Source organism: Lithobates pipiens, unplaced genomic scaffold (genome assembly GCF_037356315.1).
Source record: "Lithobates pipiens isolate NorthernLeopardFrog02 unplaced genomic scaffold, aLitPip1_a1.2 Scaffold_22, whole genome shotgun sequence".
In the NCBI taxonomy this organism is placed as follows: Eukaryota; Metazoa; Chordata; class Amphibia; order Anura; family Ranidae; genus Lithobates; species Lithobates pipiens.
Window position 1 is genome coordinate 57,004,207 of NW_027507784.1, and position 15,378 is coordinate 57,019,584.

Genomic DNA, 15,378 nt, shown 5'->3' on the forward strand with positions numbered 1-15,378 from the left:
ACTATGGGCTTTTTCATTTAGAACACTTGTTGTTATTCATTATTTACAGACATTATACACTCGCTCCTGATGAGTCGGTCTACCGACAAAACGCGTCCAGCTATTGAGGATGCAATCCCTCACATTTCTTTCATTTTTTACAACATTTTTATGAATTCTATTGTATATTATTACTGTACCATTTCTTTGAAATTTGTATAAATCTTTTTCCCGGTTATGATTATTAAGTTCTATATCATGTTTACTCGGTTGTCATGTCTGCAGATGTATTGAACACTCATTGGTCACATAGAAACGCTCCCTGACATTCATGTATAATTAATAATAACATTTCTACTCTTACATTGTTTTTGAGCCTGCCTCATTTAAAGTCCCATACTCGTTTTGTCTTTAGACTTTACCATACCAGAGGAGGACTTCAAAGGTTTTCTGTTGTTGAAGGAAAGCTGGTAGGAAAAAAAAATGAAGGCTGCCTATGCTGACCTCTCCTTATGACTATACAAGTTGCCTGGCTTCCTTGCAAATGTTTCGGCCCCTAGCAGACTCCCTTTACTCCCATCGTCAGACCCTTTATTATGGTCCTGCAGCAGGCCATCTTCCTGTTGTCTGGGTTCCCCCCCCATGGTGGTGGAATGCCAGAACCCAGTTGCAAGTGTGACCTTTGCGACCCTGGTATTTCTGCCACTGGTGGTAGCAGTTTTATATTTTTGTCGTTTAATTTTTTAATTTTTTTTTATCATTTTTTTTTAGGAACCCCGTTGGGGGGCTTTGATGAAATAAAAAAGTAAAAAAAAGTAGGTGATCGGTGCCGATAACGAACTCTATTCATTAAGACAACGAAGGGGCTGGTAAATTACAAATTTACAAATTAACGGTCGGGGAATCCTCTTTTAAAGAGCCCCTGCCATATGTATTATCACCATTAGGGTTTCATTTGTCTAAGGCAGTAAAGGATAAGATTTGGAGGGGCGAATTCCTTGATATATTATCATTGTTACCAGCTTCAAAGGACTTTTTGTCTAAAATAGACAAGCAGTCAGGGGATAGGTCCGATGGAAATAGAAGGGCTATTGCAAAAACCTTCCAGAACTGGCTACAGGCTTCTGCATTTATGCAGCAGTGATTGGCGAACGCTTCCCTTCAAAATGTTCAGGTTTATTCCAGCATTTGGATATAATTGCTGAAGCTTTTCACCATTTTGGAGGATCTGCATGGTACACATGATAATTTTTGCCAGCAACTAGTCGTACACCCCTCGTTACACTGGGGGTCAAAAGACATGTGATTGAATCTTATGTTACCACCAAGATCTACATTCCGTAAAGGTTTTTGCTTTGCCTTTATTGAAGGGCAGTACAAATTGCAGGTACAAGCACGAGTGCCTCTACTGTAAAGGGAGCCATGCGGGCAGTAGGTGCTTTAGTAAACCCACTGCAACCTCTTAGCCATTTCCTAGGGGCGCTCATGGGAAAGGCACTGACTCCAGTGAGCCTAGCAAGAATGGTTAGAGTGCTATCCCGATTGCAGGATGGCGGCTCTGCTAATTGAAGGGTTCAGGGACGTTTTTTTTGGTCCCTTCGTTTAAAGGAGCGGGCTGTGCTATGGTCCAAAATTTGAAATCTGCCCATGCACATTCTTCTGTGGTTCAGGATAAAATCTCCAAGGAAATGGCGGATGGCAGGCCCCTTTTGTGTTCCTCAATTTCGGGATTTTCGGCCTTCACCGATAGGAATAGTGCCCAAAAAAGAAAGTGGCTGTTATCGTATCATACACCACCTTTCTTATCCCTTATGGTGCGTACACATGACCGGACTTTCCGGCAGACTAGGTCCGACGGTCTTTCAACGGAGTTCCGATGGACTTCCCGAATGAAAGGACTTGGCCACTCACGGATGGACTAAGTCCATTTGAAAGTCCTTCCGTTTTGAGCGTGATGACGTAAGACTGGACTAAAAAAGGACATTCAATAGCCAGTAGCCAATAGCTTCCCTTGCGTCGTATTTGGTCTGTCTCACCAGCTTAAAGACTAATAGTTTTCCCGATAGGAATCGAGTCCATCGGACAGATTTGAAACATGTGCCATTTCTAATTTTGTCGGGTTTCTTTTAACAAAAAACGATCGGATTAGCCCACACATGATCGGATTGTCCGACTTGTCTTTAAATGATTAAGTCTCTCATGTTGAAGCCCTGGTGTGCTATTCTTCCTTCGATGAAGCCTTGGTTATATTAAGGCATTTTGGTCAAGGCTCCCTGTTAGCGAAGGCTGATATTAAATCGGCCTCTCATCTACTCCCAATCTACCCTCAAGGTTTTAACTTGTTAGGTTTTCAGTATATGGGTCAATTTTACTTAGATAAATGTTTGCCCATGGGGTTCTCATTGTCTTGTTTTTATTCCAAAGCATTCTCTACCCTTTTGCACTGGGTTTAGTCAGAAATGTTACCTCATGGGGGATTTCTCCTTTATCTGGATGATTCTTTATTGGCCCAGAAGGCTCCCTTGCTTGTTTAGAATCTCTACAGATGTTTTTCAATATTTGTGAATACTTTGGTATTCTACTTGCACCTGAAAAAACGGTCGTTCCCTCTACTTCTGTTGAATTTCTTGGAATTACCATCAATGCAGCCATTATGGAGCTCAGACTGCCATTGCACAAGCTCTAGAAAATGAGATTGTTGATCTCGTCTTTTTTGTTGATGAGGAAGGTTCTGCTGAAGGAGGCCCAGTTGTTGATGGGTCTATTCGTGTTCGCAGCTAGAATTATTCCTATGGCTAGAGTGTTTTATCACAGGTTTTCTCTGGCCATCAAAGGTCTTAAGAACCCATATTCGTATTTCCAAAGGTATTAAGGAAGACCTAAAGATTTGGTATGCTTTTCTGTGTAACTTTAATGGTTCCACAGTAATTTATTAAGAACCACCAGCTGGATTCCTTTACGGATGCGGCCGTGTCTTCGGAGCATTTATGAATGGTCATTGGTGTGCTAGTAAATGGCACGAGGAATGGTTGCAGAAGGATGTTCTTCAGAACCTCGTCCTTCTGGAGTTATTCCCGGTCATAGTTTCTATGGTAATTTGGAGAGATGCCTTCCTGAACCGAAGAATCCTGGTTCACACAGATAATAAAGGTGCTTTCTTTACTGTTAAAGCAGGAGTTCCGCTGTTTTTGGTTTTTAAAATTCAGCAGCTACAAATACTGCAGCTGCTGACTTAAAATAAGGACACTTACTCGCACTGCGCGCCCGCGATGTCGGCACTCTAAGCCGATCTCTCGATCGGCTCTCGGGTGCTGCCGCCGCTATCTTGGGTATGGGAATCAGGAAGTGAAGCCGCAAGGTTCCCTACTGCGCATGCACGAGTCGCTCTGCGCAATAAGTATGGTCCCCGCTGTCTCTGGGACCCGCAGGAAGTGGCGTAAATGCCCGCAGATTCTGCGGATATCTATGCCGGAAGTGGGTGCAAATACTTGTACTATACAGGTATCTGCACCCCCCTCCCCCCTGAAAGGTGCCAATTGTGGCACCGGAGGGGGGAAGGGTTCCAATGAGCAGAAGTTCCACTTTAGGGTGGAGCTCCGCTTTAATTTATCCTCTAAATCTGAACCTGTGATTAAGCTGCTATGCTTTCTTGTTTTGCACTGCATGCATTTAATATTTGGTTGAAGGCTGAACACATAGCAGGTGTACGTAATAACATTGCTGATGCTTTGTCTCGTTCACAGTTCGAGAAGTTTTGGGAATTGGTTCCAGCAGCAGATCAGCATGGGACTCCTTGCCCAGACTTCCTCTGGGGCTTAATTTGGAGTGGATACTTTCTAACCTCAGAAACTTGGTGTCAAAGACGACGTGGTTAGATTATAGGCTTTCGTGGTCCAGATGGTGTTTTTTGTCAAGGTTTAGGTCTGGATGAGTTGAACATGACCTCTTACATCTGTCATTTATGTATTCCCTAATCCAGTCACACCTCAGCCCGGCGACCATAAGCAAGATTTTAGCGGGTATCTAATTTTTTCTGAAATTTGCATGTTTACCGTCTCTAGCTTCTTTCTTTCAGGTTAGTCAAGCTCTTAAAGGTTTCAGGAGGTCAAAACCTTCTCAAGATAATAGGCGACCCATTTCGGTCACGTTGTTGGATCCTCTCAGAATTTTGCAAGAAATTTGAGCTCCTTTTCAGACCTGCTTTCTCAGTAGCCTTTTCTGGAGCCCTTAGAATTGGGGAATTTACGGCCACAAATAGGTCGTCTTTATCTTTTCTTCGTAGTTCTCATGTTTTGTTAAATCAAGGGTCCATTAACCTTTTCCTTTGTAGGTCTAAGTCCCGGCCGGTAGGTAAGGGTCACAGGTTTTCTTTGACAAGTTCTACTAATCCAGCAATCTGCCTGGTTTTACATGCCTCTAGGTATGTCAGTCAAACCTTGTTCTGATGGTTAATTTTTTTATTCACCAAGACCAGTCTTCCTTAACCAGGTACCAATTTTCAGCTGTCCTGGCCTCATGCTTGAAAGGCCTAACCCTTTCAGGTTTTTGATTATCTTCCCATTCATTTAGGATTGGGGCAGCCACTACAGCTGACTCTTTGGGTTTCCCGGAAGAAAATTTGATGAAAATGATTTAGGCAAGATGGGAACATGAGAATTACTGTGCGAAATAAAGGGGATCTGTATGCTATAAAGCTTATTTTCCCGTCCGCCGTATTGGCATTTTCTGAGATGATCCCGCAGCTTTTGTGGTTGCCTTATGGTAATCTATTCTATTTAGATAGGATTAGGAGATGACTCAACAGGACAATTCATAGATTTCTCATTTTGTCTGGTGGATTATCCTTTCACCACTTCGAATTGGAAAGTTTTGTGGCAGGTTTGTTTTGAGAGGATATGGTTCATCTATCAATAATAGGCTTGGACATATTGAATATGGGTTTGAAAAATCTAATTGAGTTGGCCACGGTGGTGGGGGGGGGGCCTCAGCCAGTAGCTTCGCGGCTGGCCTTGGCCGATGGGGAATAGTCATCCAGCATTGACTAGATGGACACAGCTTAATTTTGTTTAAATGTATTTTAGCCAAGATGGCTTTATATTTATTTAAATTTGTGATGTTCAAGTTAGCCCCCTATGGATAACACCATGGCCTTATAATTCCAAATAAATTTTATTTCTAAAAATAAAATTTGTTTTATTTCTACAGGTTGCCATTGTTTGCTGCAGTATCCCTGGGCAGCAACAGCCATGGGGTTGGCGGGTAAGGTACGCAGCTGATTGGTCAAATTTGGCGGTTGTAAAAGCCTGCGAGGAGGGAGCCAATAAAAAGGACCTGGAGCGGTGGTCTCACTGACCGATTTGACCAGGCCGCAATGCCCACCTGCCCTCCCTATCTTCAATAAGTCATGTTGTCGTCCAAATGGGGGAGTAGTCATCCATTGACTGGATGGACATCACTTAATTTTGTTTAAACGTATTTTAGCCGAGATGGCTTTATATTTCTTTAAATTTGTAATGTTCAAGTTAGCACCCCCATGGATAACACCGTGGCCATATAATTCCAAATAAATGTTTAAAAATGTGGTCTCTTTTATTACTAAATACCTTTGTGCTAGCCCATGCAGCAGGAGGTATAATTTACACCTCAGGCTGCTGCCTCTGCAGCTAAGGGGAAAAAGTTAGGTTGTGGTAAAAATGCGGCTAAGCCGCATTTTGTTTCCTGTCCCCAACCTCATGCGTGAATGAGCCTTTAGACTGAGGTACCTCGAAACTAAATGTAGCCAAGGGTTTGCCAATATAAGGTATTACAGTTGTTATTGTTTCAAATGAGTTTGGCTCCCACTAGTGCCTTTTTAATGCTGTTAATACTTTTTTTTAATTCCTGAGAAAGAGTGCAGCAAAGCATTGTGGGAGATGTAGTTTGGAGGAGAAAGTGACTGTTAGCTGGAGCATCCCTAAACTACAATACAGACAATGCAAAGCGTGCAGCACTGCATGCTGGGAGCAGTAATAAAAGGATCAAAGTGGCCATGTTTCAGCCTCTCTGGATGCCATTCATTTCCTGCCAGCAGGAGGTCTGTGTTGTGTGACCAGGAGACTGCGGCCTATACAGCGCAGAGCAGGATCGCCAGCCTCTGAGGTACTTCAGAGTACAGCTCTGCCAGCTTAGCAAGCGGATCAGTTTGCAGTACCAGGACATCTGGAAGTTTCCTGCATTTCAGCCATCTGAAGTAGCGCGGCGGCGCCATCTTTTCATCAGACAGAGAGCAGGTGGGGAGTCCGGACAGAGTCTCACAGCCTCTGAGTCTATTGTGGTGAGAGGGCACCTGCTCATTTGAGTAAAGTGCACGGTTTGCTAAGTGAGTTATTTTACAGGATGCTGGTGAGACTTGTAGTTCCACAGAAGTGATTCTACTTCTGCACAGGTAACATACAACTGAACTCTGGGGTTTGATGCTCCCTGTGCTGTAAGGTCAGTACTGTATTACACTCACACATAAGGAGGAAGTTACAAGTGCCACATTTCTTCAGTTAAGCAGTTATCAACGTACCATTTATTCTACAGTTTGCTTTTTCTCTTTTGCCTTTTGGATTACAAATACTGCAGTTTAAACTACAGGCTAGCTGAAGATATATGGAGTCGAGGAATTATCTTCTGCAAAGCATTACGGTTCTATTTGTAGCTTGAACTTACCATTGGGGGAGTCCTTGAGTACAGGTTAAATAGTGCATTGTATTATTGAATGTAATTAACATTATATTGCAACTGGGTGTGTGTATTGAGACCTCAGTGGGAAGGTGTTTAATATAGGTATTGGGGGATACTGAACACTTGTCCCATTGTACCCGTCTACATATACTTCCCACAGTAATTATTAAAAATGTAATTGTTTTCAACTGTCATTTATTGTTTGCATTTATTCACTCTAGTAAACTGAGTGATTCAGTAACATTGTGAGGGTTTCTCATTGATAACATCTTATTACAGAATGGAACCCAAGGTCTCAAAAGTAAGAGGATCTGTGGAATCAGGGTAGACAGTGGGGTATCAAGTCAATCAGCAGCCCTCATGGGTGTACCGCTAAATAAAAATATTTTTAAAGGGCTCTGTGACCTAAATAAAAACAAAAAAGGTTGAGAAACTCTATACTAAATACATGAGGCATGTGTATTCCTACAAAAAGCACAACAAAATTGAAGCTTTGCTGCTTTTGTGTGACACTTTGCCTCGGTGCTTCTTGTAATAAATACCGGTCACTACTATTCTCTCCTTTAGCAGGGTGATTGGTCTTGTGTCCACCCCCTCTTGTAGTTTTCTGCAGGCAGCCTGTAATGGGTGGATCAGCTGGGCCCCTCTAGCTTTGCTTTCTGTACAGGCTATGAACAGCACAGTGATGATGTCACTGACACTTTTACAAGGTAATAAAAATTTCTGGGTTTACAAAGGCATTTGGCACAGAGTTTGATTTATATTCTTTGTGGCTATTGAAGAATATATTTAAATGAAAGTTGTTGTAAATGGTTTTAGCTTTAACTATATCCAAGCCTTTTTTCCCTCAGCAGGAACTCCCCTACTGCCACTGACTTTTTACTTGCGGTTGTCACTTAAACACAGATGCGTAAAGGACATTCTCCACTTGTTGCTCCCTCCGCTGGCTTCTGTATTTACAAGTGATGGTGGGCCTCCCAGGTGTCTCAGATGCAGAACTCTTCCAGCACCTTCCCACATCAGGGGAAGAGGTAGGAAATTGACACAGCTGTACCATGCCTACGGCAGTAGCTTCTCCTGCAGCCTGTGCACCCCCCCCCCCCCAGCAGTGGTCCCTTCTCTCCTCTCATTGATGCAATACTCAGAACCAACACTAACAGTTTACTATGCTTCAGTGATACAGGTGTGATGAATACAGTGAGCGATTGGTACAAATTTAGGAAAGGAAGGGACCAGTAAATTACATATTTAACTGCTCCCTCCCCCGCTCTCCATCTTGAAAAATCCCCATGTGACCTCAGCTCCTGGTGTGAGCAGAGAGGAAAGAAGCCATCAGCGGGCACAAAAGGGGCACACAGGGGGGCGCAGACAGCAGATGGAAGGGGTGCATGTGCTAAAACCAATCCCCCCACAGTGCAGCCAGAGGGGGAAATAAGAGGAAAAGCCAGCAGCGCTGCAAGGGGAGGCAGAAGAGGATCAGTGTTTGCAATAAGACAGTACAGCCAGGCCTCCTGCTCAACAAGTGCCTGGGCCCCCCTCCTGAATTGATGGGACTCGGGCCCAGTACAGGAGGACTGGCCATACTGCCTTATCAAGGATCCTGTGTGTGTCATCTACTCCTGAGCCCTGCATTATACACAGCATTGTGCTGCTTTATTATTGTCCCCTGGATGATATAAAAATCTGCACCTGTATGACTAGCACTATATTATATAGATTTATATCAAGTAGTCAGGCTATTTTTATGCCACATGACATACTTACTTTATCAGTCTCGTATCATTTATATACTGGATTGAAAAGAAAAGCACAATCTGTCTTTTCAGCTTTAGGTAGATCCCCGTTCAACATAAAACCAGGTGCAGCTTTGGAAATATAATATTACAAGTACAAGTATCTGCATCCTGTGCTTTTATCTCATAATGACAAGTACCTTTAAGTAGCTAATCTGCCAGTCTCTGTGGAGGCAGATAACATCATTGTTATACTTCTATACACACATATACACACGTCTGCTACATACTTCATAAGCAGAGGCACTAATTGTCACCCTTTTTGTATGGTAATGGGGCCTGCACCGGCCATTTCTCTTCAATCTGCTTAGTGTGCAAGTCTGGAAAGTTGCAGAGCTCAGCGGGATGTGGCTTCTCCTCTACACCTCGCTATTCTCCGTAATGAGAGGAAAAGAATTCTAATTTCTAAAAGCTAAAATGGTGTGACAGTCTTTGGTATCAGCCGATTTCTTAAATGACTTCCTTCCTTTGTAGCTGTGCATTTTACGCTGGCAACACTGGTTCAGCCACGGTGAGAAACCAGCGGGGGATCCGACAGTCTCCCTAAATGCCCTCAGCAAGTGAGATTTAAGAATATGTCAGCTCAGTGTTCATATTCACACTGCAGTGTGGAAGCAGAATAGTATGCAAGGTAACAGAAGCACCAATCATCCACAGTTCTTTAGTTACGAAGATTTTCGGAAATGAATGCGTTTGTTCGTTCTGTGCACAGGACTAGAATGCTGACCCTCTTGCTTCAATATGTTGAGCCCCTTGCCTGCAACGGGCAAGTCATCAGCATGCTTGTTTTGGGTCACTGATTCAGACAGTTATACATCATAGGTATATAATAACAAAACAAAAACACACAAACATTTAATTCAACCAATAGATAAATGAATAATCAAATTGAAAGCCTGCATCTGCAGAATCCTATATGCATAACTGATCCATAGGAAGGAAAACCTTAAGGCATGATTCAATTTGCTCCAAAAACTACTGATTTCTCAAGGTAAAAGGATTCCTCTTGGATAAATTATACAGTGTTACTCATAAATATTAATAGCCAATTACATTATTGGGGGAATATACTATAACTGGAGCAGAGAAAATCTGGAGTAGTTATGCAAAGGAACCAATCAGCTTCTAATGTCATCTTTTTAAGTTAAGCTTTGAAAATAAAAAAGGTAGAAACAATTTGTTGCCATGCACAGCTGCTCCAAATTCTGGCCAGTTCCTATAAATTCCCCTCTATGTACTGGATTTAGAAACTTTTTATAATTTTTTTTTTTTTTTAGAACACAACACAATGTACTGAGCTAGCTAGAACTAGTTCCTGAGAATATATAGGTCACATTTTCACAGCTTTTACTGTAAAGAAGCTTTTCCCTATTCAAAAGGTTAGACCTTTTCATCTCCTCATGCAAAGAGTGCTCCCTTGTCATTTACAATAAACCACTTTAAACCAAAATTTACTGTATGAACCATTAGGGACAGGATTACTTTGTCTAAATATATTAAAGTGGTTTTAAAAGGCATTCCTGACTTATCACCCCACTTCTTGCTATGGGGCACCCATGCATGCTTGCTCCAGAGCCCTGTTCTGTGAGTCCATAAGATACACACACCTGTGCTTGGCCCTACCAATGCTGCCCACCTCACTGGCTGTAATTGACAGGAGCAGGAGCCAATGGCTCCCGCTGCTGTATCTGAGCCAATGAAGAGGGAGATGGCCTCAGCTCTCGTGCACATCACTGGATCAAGATGAGGCAAGTACAAGGAGGGGTCTGGTGGGGTAGAAAGGTAGAAGGTAAACTGGCTTTCTGCCTTTAGAACTACTTTATAGTACTTTCACACTGAAGCGGTGCCGGCATTATTATAGCAACGCTTTTAACCCCCACTGGTGGCCGAAGAAAGTGTTAAAAGCACACGTGTTGCAGCGCTGCTGAAATTGCTTTTCAGGCACTTCGGCAGCGCTTCCCATTCATTTCAGTGGGCAAGGCATTTTGGAAGCGGTGTATACACCGCCCCAAAGATGCGCCTTGCAGGACTTTTTTTCCTGTCCTGCAAGCGCATCGCCCCAGCGTGAAAGCACTCAGGCTTTTACACTGGGGAGGCATGAGAGCCACTTTTCAGGCTCTATTTTTTTTTAGCACTAAAACACCTGAAAGGTTCCCCAGTGTGAAAGGGGCCTAAATGTCTCATCTCAAGAAAAAATAAATTCAGTTCAGAACACTCTCCAGTTCTGAAACATAATTTTCCTTAACTGCCAAATGTGGTTGTGCCTGCTGACCCCTACATCACTAAAAGATACCGTAGTGACTAAGGGGTTTGGTGGAAGGAACCAAGGGGCTAATGAGTGACAAGCTATTCAACATACTCGGAAAGCCATAGTGGGGACCAGAGCTAATAAAAGAAAGATTCAAAGCTTTGCCCCTGGACAGGTAAGTATAAAGCTTCTTTCTCAAGATTTGCTGCTGGTAATTCCTTACATTTCTGAAAGGGTCACTTTAATTCAGTCAGTCCTAATGAGCCTAAAAATAGCCATACATATTAGAGATTAAAAAGCAAAACACATAAAATAAACACCTATTATATGAAAAAGAAACATTAAGACTCAAGTGCAGGTTGGAGAAGGAAATAAAGTATCCGACTGGCTACTCTGGACAGCAGTGTCTATTTTGTGCTGCCTAGTTTTCAGGCCCAGAGGCAAGCATGGTTTGACAAGAATAATGCAGCCATTCAATGACACAAATGTGACACACATGACAAGGAGCACACGTGAACTAATTTTCTGTGGATAGTGTGTCCACATTTATTTGATCTTCCAATGTGCATAGAAAATGGCAGTGAGACCGTTATGAAATCGGCAGGGAATGGAGAGGAATGTAGAATACGCTCTACGATTCAGTGATACTACGTTTAAAAATGTTAGCTCTTTAATATACTGGATTTACATATCTCTGCTTTTCAGTGATTGCAAATGATACACGGCGTTACAAATGATGGCACCCGCAATTGGTAATGGCATGGCTATTTACATGGGCGATAGGGAAATTTACAAGACAGGACAGCATACAAGGTCGACATTTAGTAACAGGGAAACAAAGAAAGCATTCGCTTGATCGATAATTCTGTACAAACTAATTGTAACGAGACTTTATTCACATTAAAAAAAATATCAAGATTTTCTTTTGACCATAGACATATTCCTCAAAAATCATTTTTGTCATCAATCTCATACCTTCACTCACATAGCTCGCACCATCACCAGACTAGCGCTACAAGCAAAGAGCTACACCCTAAAGAGCAAAAAAAAGAAAAAGAAAAAAAAAAAAAACACCCTTGTTTAATTTCTGCCCATCCATAATTACCCTTCTGCAAAAAAAATAACCGTGTACCAAATTCCTTCTTATGTAACTCACTTTCGGATTCCATCTTTTAAAAAACAGCATTCAAAAAAAAAATCAAGTCAAGCATTACTGCTAGAGTCCATTGGGAGGGGGGGCACTCTTCATATCACACCCAAGAGTCCGGAGAGCCTGGGTACTGTTCTGACCTGTATGAAGGCCGTCTAGTGGAGTAAAAATCCACATAGTTTGTGGTTGATTTTAGTCCATATTGCGCATTCTGATCAGCAGTGGATGTGAACTGAACACGCTCGTCAAAGTAGGGGTCTTCATAGCTGTGAGGGGACTGGAGATACAATCTGTAGGAGTCATAGTTTTTTCTGTTGGAGTCTTCAGGGCTATAATACAGCTGGTGTGGCTGGAGGACAAAGACAGTGATATGTTTACAAATACACATCTATTGTTGGGTGATTATAAATCAATAACACTCTATGTCAAAATCTGTTTTTCTCAACGACCAGATGAATGATTGTATAAGCTTGATGAGCGGATTACAGCATTCCAACCATATGTTAAAGAAACACATCAGTTATCACCTCCCCCCCATTTTATACAAACTTACAGAAAAACATCACCCCAGTATACATTATTACATTCATTCTTTGTCTGCTGCTCCAGTGTCCCAGGCTGGCACCACTATCTTTCCTTCCTTTGTCATCTGCAGTTGGCTGTCTCTTCTCGGTTCTTTAGTAGGCCCCTAATGATGCACCACCAGGTCAGCTCTCCAGCCACTGTGTCCCCCCTGTACTTGCAGCCTCTTTTGATATAACAGGGATATCCCAGGAGGCTGCACAGGAAGGGATACGTCATTCTTCCCAGAATGAAAATGGAGACGAAGGGTAGGCCAGACTACAGATTTTAGTGAAAAATATAAACAAATTAAATATGTAAATAATAAAAAAAAAAAAGAACATTTTTATTATTATTTTTATTATATTATGTAGTGCTTCTTCCAGCCAGCAGGCGGAGTGCTTTGTTCTATTCAATGCCCTCTTCAAACACATGCTCAAAAAAAACGTCTACAGAGATCAGTATATTAAGATGAAATTTATACACAGAAATAAATTACTCATGGTATTGATTCCTCCTTTATCTGATGGCTTACTACCAAGTTTCAAAGACACAATCTGTCTGGGTACAGCTGTGCCATCTCTTTAGCTAACTCACAGGCTATCCACGAGTGTCCACTGAGATGAGGATTGCATATCACACTGTGGGAAGCTGGGAGCAGCTGAAGATTTCAGAAAGTGTGACTTAAGTTCAGGTGCACAGAAGAAGCTCTGGACAACTTTGTTTAGTAGTGGCCATTCAAATCCAGGGCATTCACAGTGCACTTGGCTAGAGAAGGAGACCACAAATGCACCAAGTTTGAATGTCCCAAAGCTGCTTGCTGGTGCACTATTGTGAAATCAAACCCATCCTGCAAAATGGCAGAATGGAAAGGAGTTAGGGGCCAGCACTCATTTTTGGAAAGGATACAAAACAGCTGATTCTGCAATGGGAGCACTTTTACAATTTTCAACAGGAAGAGCTATGGCATGTTCTGTCCTTTGGATAAAGAATTGCAAAGGGGATTTTCTTGAAACACTTCCTGAAATTTTAATTTACACCGTCTCAGAACAAGAATGTAGCAAGTACAGTTTAAACTCCCGTTTTGCATACTCTGTTTCTCAGAAATGATTGAAGCCATTGGATTAAGAAGACAGCCAGGCAACTAACATTTTCATCAGCACTCTGGTGTCAGCTTTCCTGGGCTCCTTTTGGTTTATCAGTTCCAGAGATACCACAGGTTCACTTGAAATACAGCCGTTACACACAATTTAAACCCTGTTGCAAAAATAATGTCACAACACAATATTTACCGTATTTACTGGTGTATAAGGCGGCCCGGCATATAAGACGACCCCCTAATCTTATAGGACAAAAACGCTTTTAAAACTGTACTTACCGTATAAGACGACCCGACTTTCGAGGCTTCATATTTCTTCCTTCATTTGCTGGAGCCAATCACGGCGAGCGATGTATTCTATTAATGAATACAAAGCCTGCTTGGATTGGCAGAGGCTGTAACATCATCAGCCCGGGTCGTTACTCCAATCCGAGCAGGCTTTGTATTCATTTGAATACATCGCTCACCAGGATTGGCTCAGCGGTATATACTGTATGTAGCTGAAGCTACATACAGTATTACCGAACACCAAGCAGCCATCCGAAGGGCTGACCCGGCGTATAAGATGACCCCTGCTTTTTGGCCAATTTTTTTACATGTAAAAGGTCGTCTTATACGCCGGAAAATACGGTAAATGCCTATACAAACACCTTGGATATGCAGAGCAGAAGTTCAGACTATACAGTGCCTTGCAAAAGTATTCACCCCCCTTGGCTTTTTACCTAGTTTGTTACATCGCAGCCTTTCAGATTAAAAAAAATAACTAATTATACGTGATGGATCAGAACACAATAGTCTAAGTTGGTGAAGTAAAATTAGAAAAAATATACATAAAACTATTTTTCAGAACGAAAAAACTGATAATTGGCATGTACGCATGTATTTACCCCCTTTGTTATGAAGCCCATAAAAAGCTCTGGTGCAACCATTTACCTTCAGAAGTCACACAATTAGTGAAATGATGTCCACCTGCGTTCAATCTAATGCCACGTACACACGATCGGACTATCCGGCGGACAAACCACCAGACTTTGCAGCTGAGGTCCGCCGGACTTTTGGAATGAGCGGACCTGCCCACACATGACCGGAAACTTCTGGCGAGCTAGGTCCGGTGGACATTTACAACAAACCACTTTACACCAAAATTTACTGTATGAACCATTAGGGACAGGATTGCCTTGTCTAAATATATTAAAGTGGTTGTAAAAGGCATTCCTGACTTATCACCCAGCTTCTTGCTATGGGGGCACCCGTGCATGCTTGCTCCCAAGCCCTGTTCTGTGAGTTCATAAGATACACACACCTGTGCTCGGCCCTACCAACTCTGCCTGCCTCACTGGCTGTAATTGACAGGAGTAGGAGCCAATGGCTCCCGCTGCTGTATCTGATCCAATGAGGAGGGAGATGGCCTCAGCTCTCTTGAACATCAGTGGATCAAGATGAGGCAAGTACAAGGAGGGGTCTGGTGGGGTAGAAAGGTAGAAGGTAAAATGGCTTTCTGCCTTTAGAACTACTTTATAGTACTTTCACACTGAAGCGGTGCTGGCGTTGGGAGTAAAGCACCGCTAGTTTTAATGGTGCTTTACCGCTATTATAGCAACGCTTTTAACCCCCGCTGGTGGTCGAAGAAAATGTTAAAAGCATACGTGCTGCAGCACTGCTGAATCGCTTTTCAGGCGCTTCGGCAGCGCTGCCCATTCATTTCAGTGTGCAAGGCTTTTGGAAGCGGTGTATACACTGCCCCAAAGATGCTCCTTGCCCACACACAGAGAAAAGTCCGTTCATTTTCAACGTGCCTCCAGGTAGCCGGGACTAGCGAAGGAAGTCAATGTTGCCACCT

At 42.6% G+C, this 15,378-nt stretch overlaps 1 protein-coding gene across 8 annotated transcripts in view; it reads right to left on the reverse strand.

Moving 5' to 3' along the window:
- Nucleotides 1–11,246: 11,246 nt before the first annotated feature.
- PKP4 (plakophilin 4) overlaps nucleotides 11,247–15,378 on the reverse strand; it is a 474,949-nt gene continuing 470,817 nt past the window's right edge. For all 8 annotated transcript variants that reach the window (XM_077447646.1, XM_077447645.1, XM_077447649.1 and 5 more), the window contains one exon: nucleotides 11,247–12,227. In XM_077447646.1, the coding sequence (XP_077303772.1) occupies nucleotides 11,979–12,227 (249 nt within the window). In that variant the 3' untranslated portion in view covers nucleotides 11,247–11,978. The remainder of the gene's footprint in view (nucleotides 12,228–15,378) is intronic.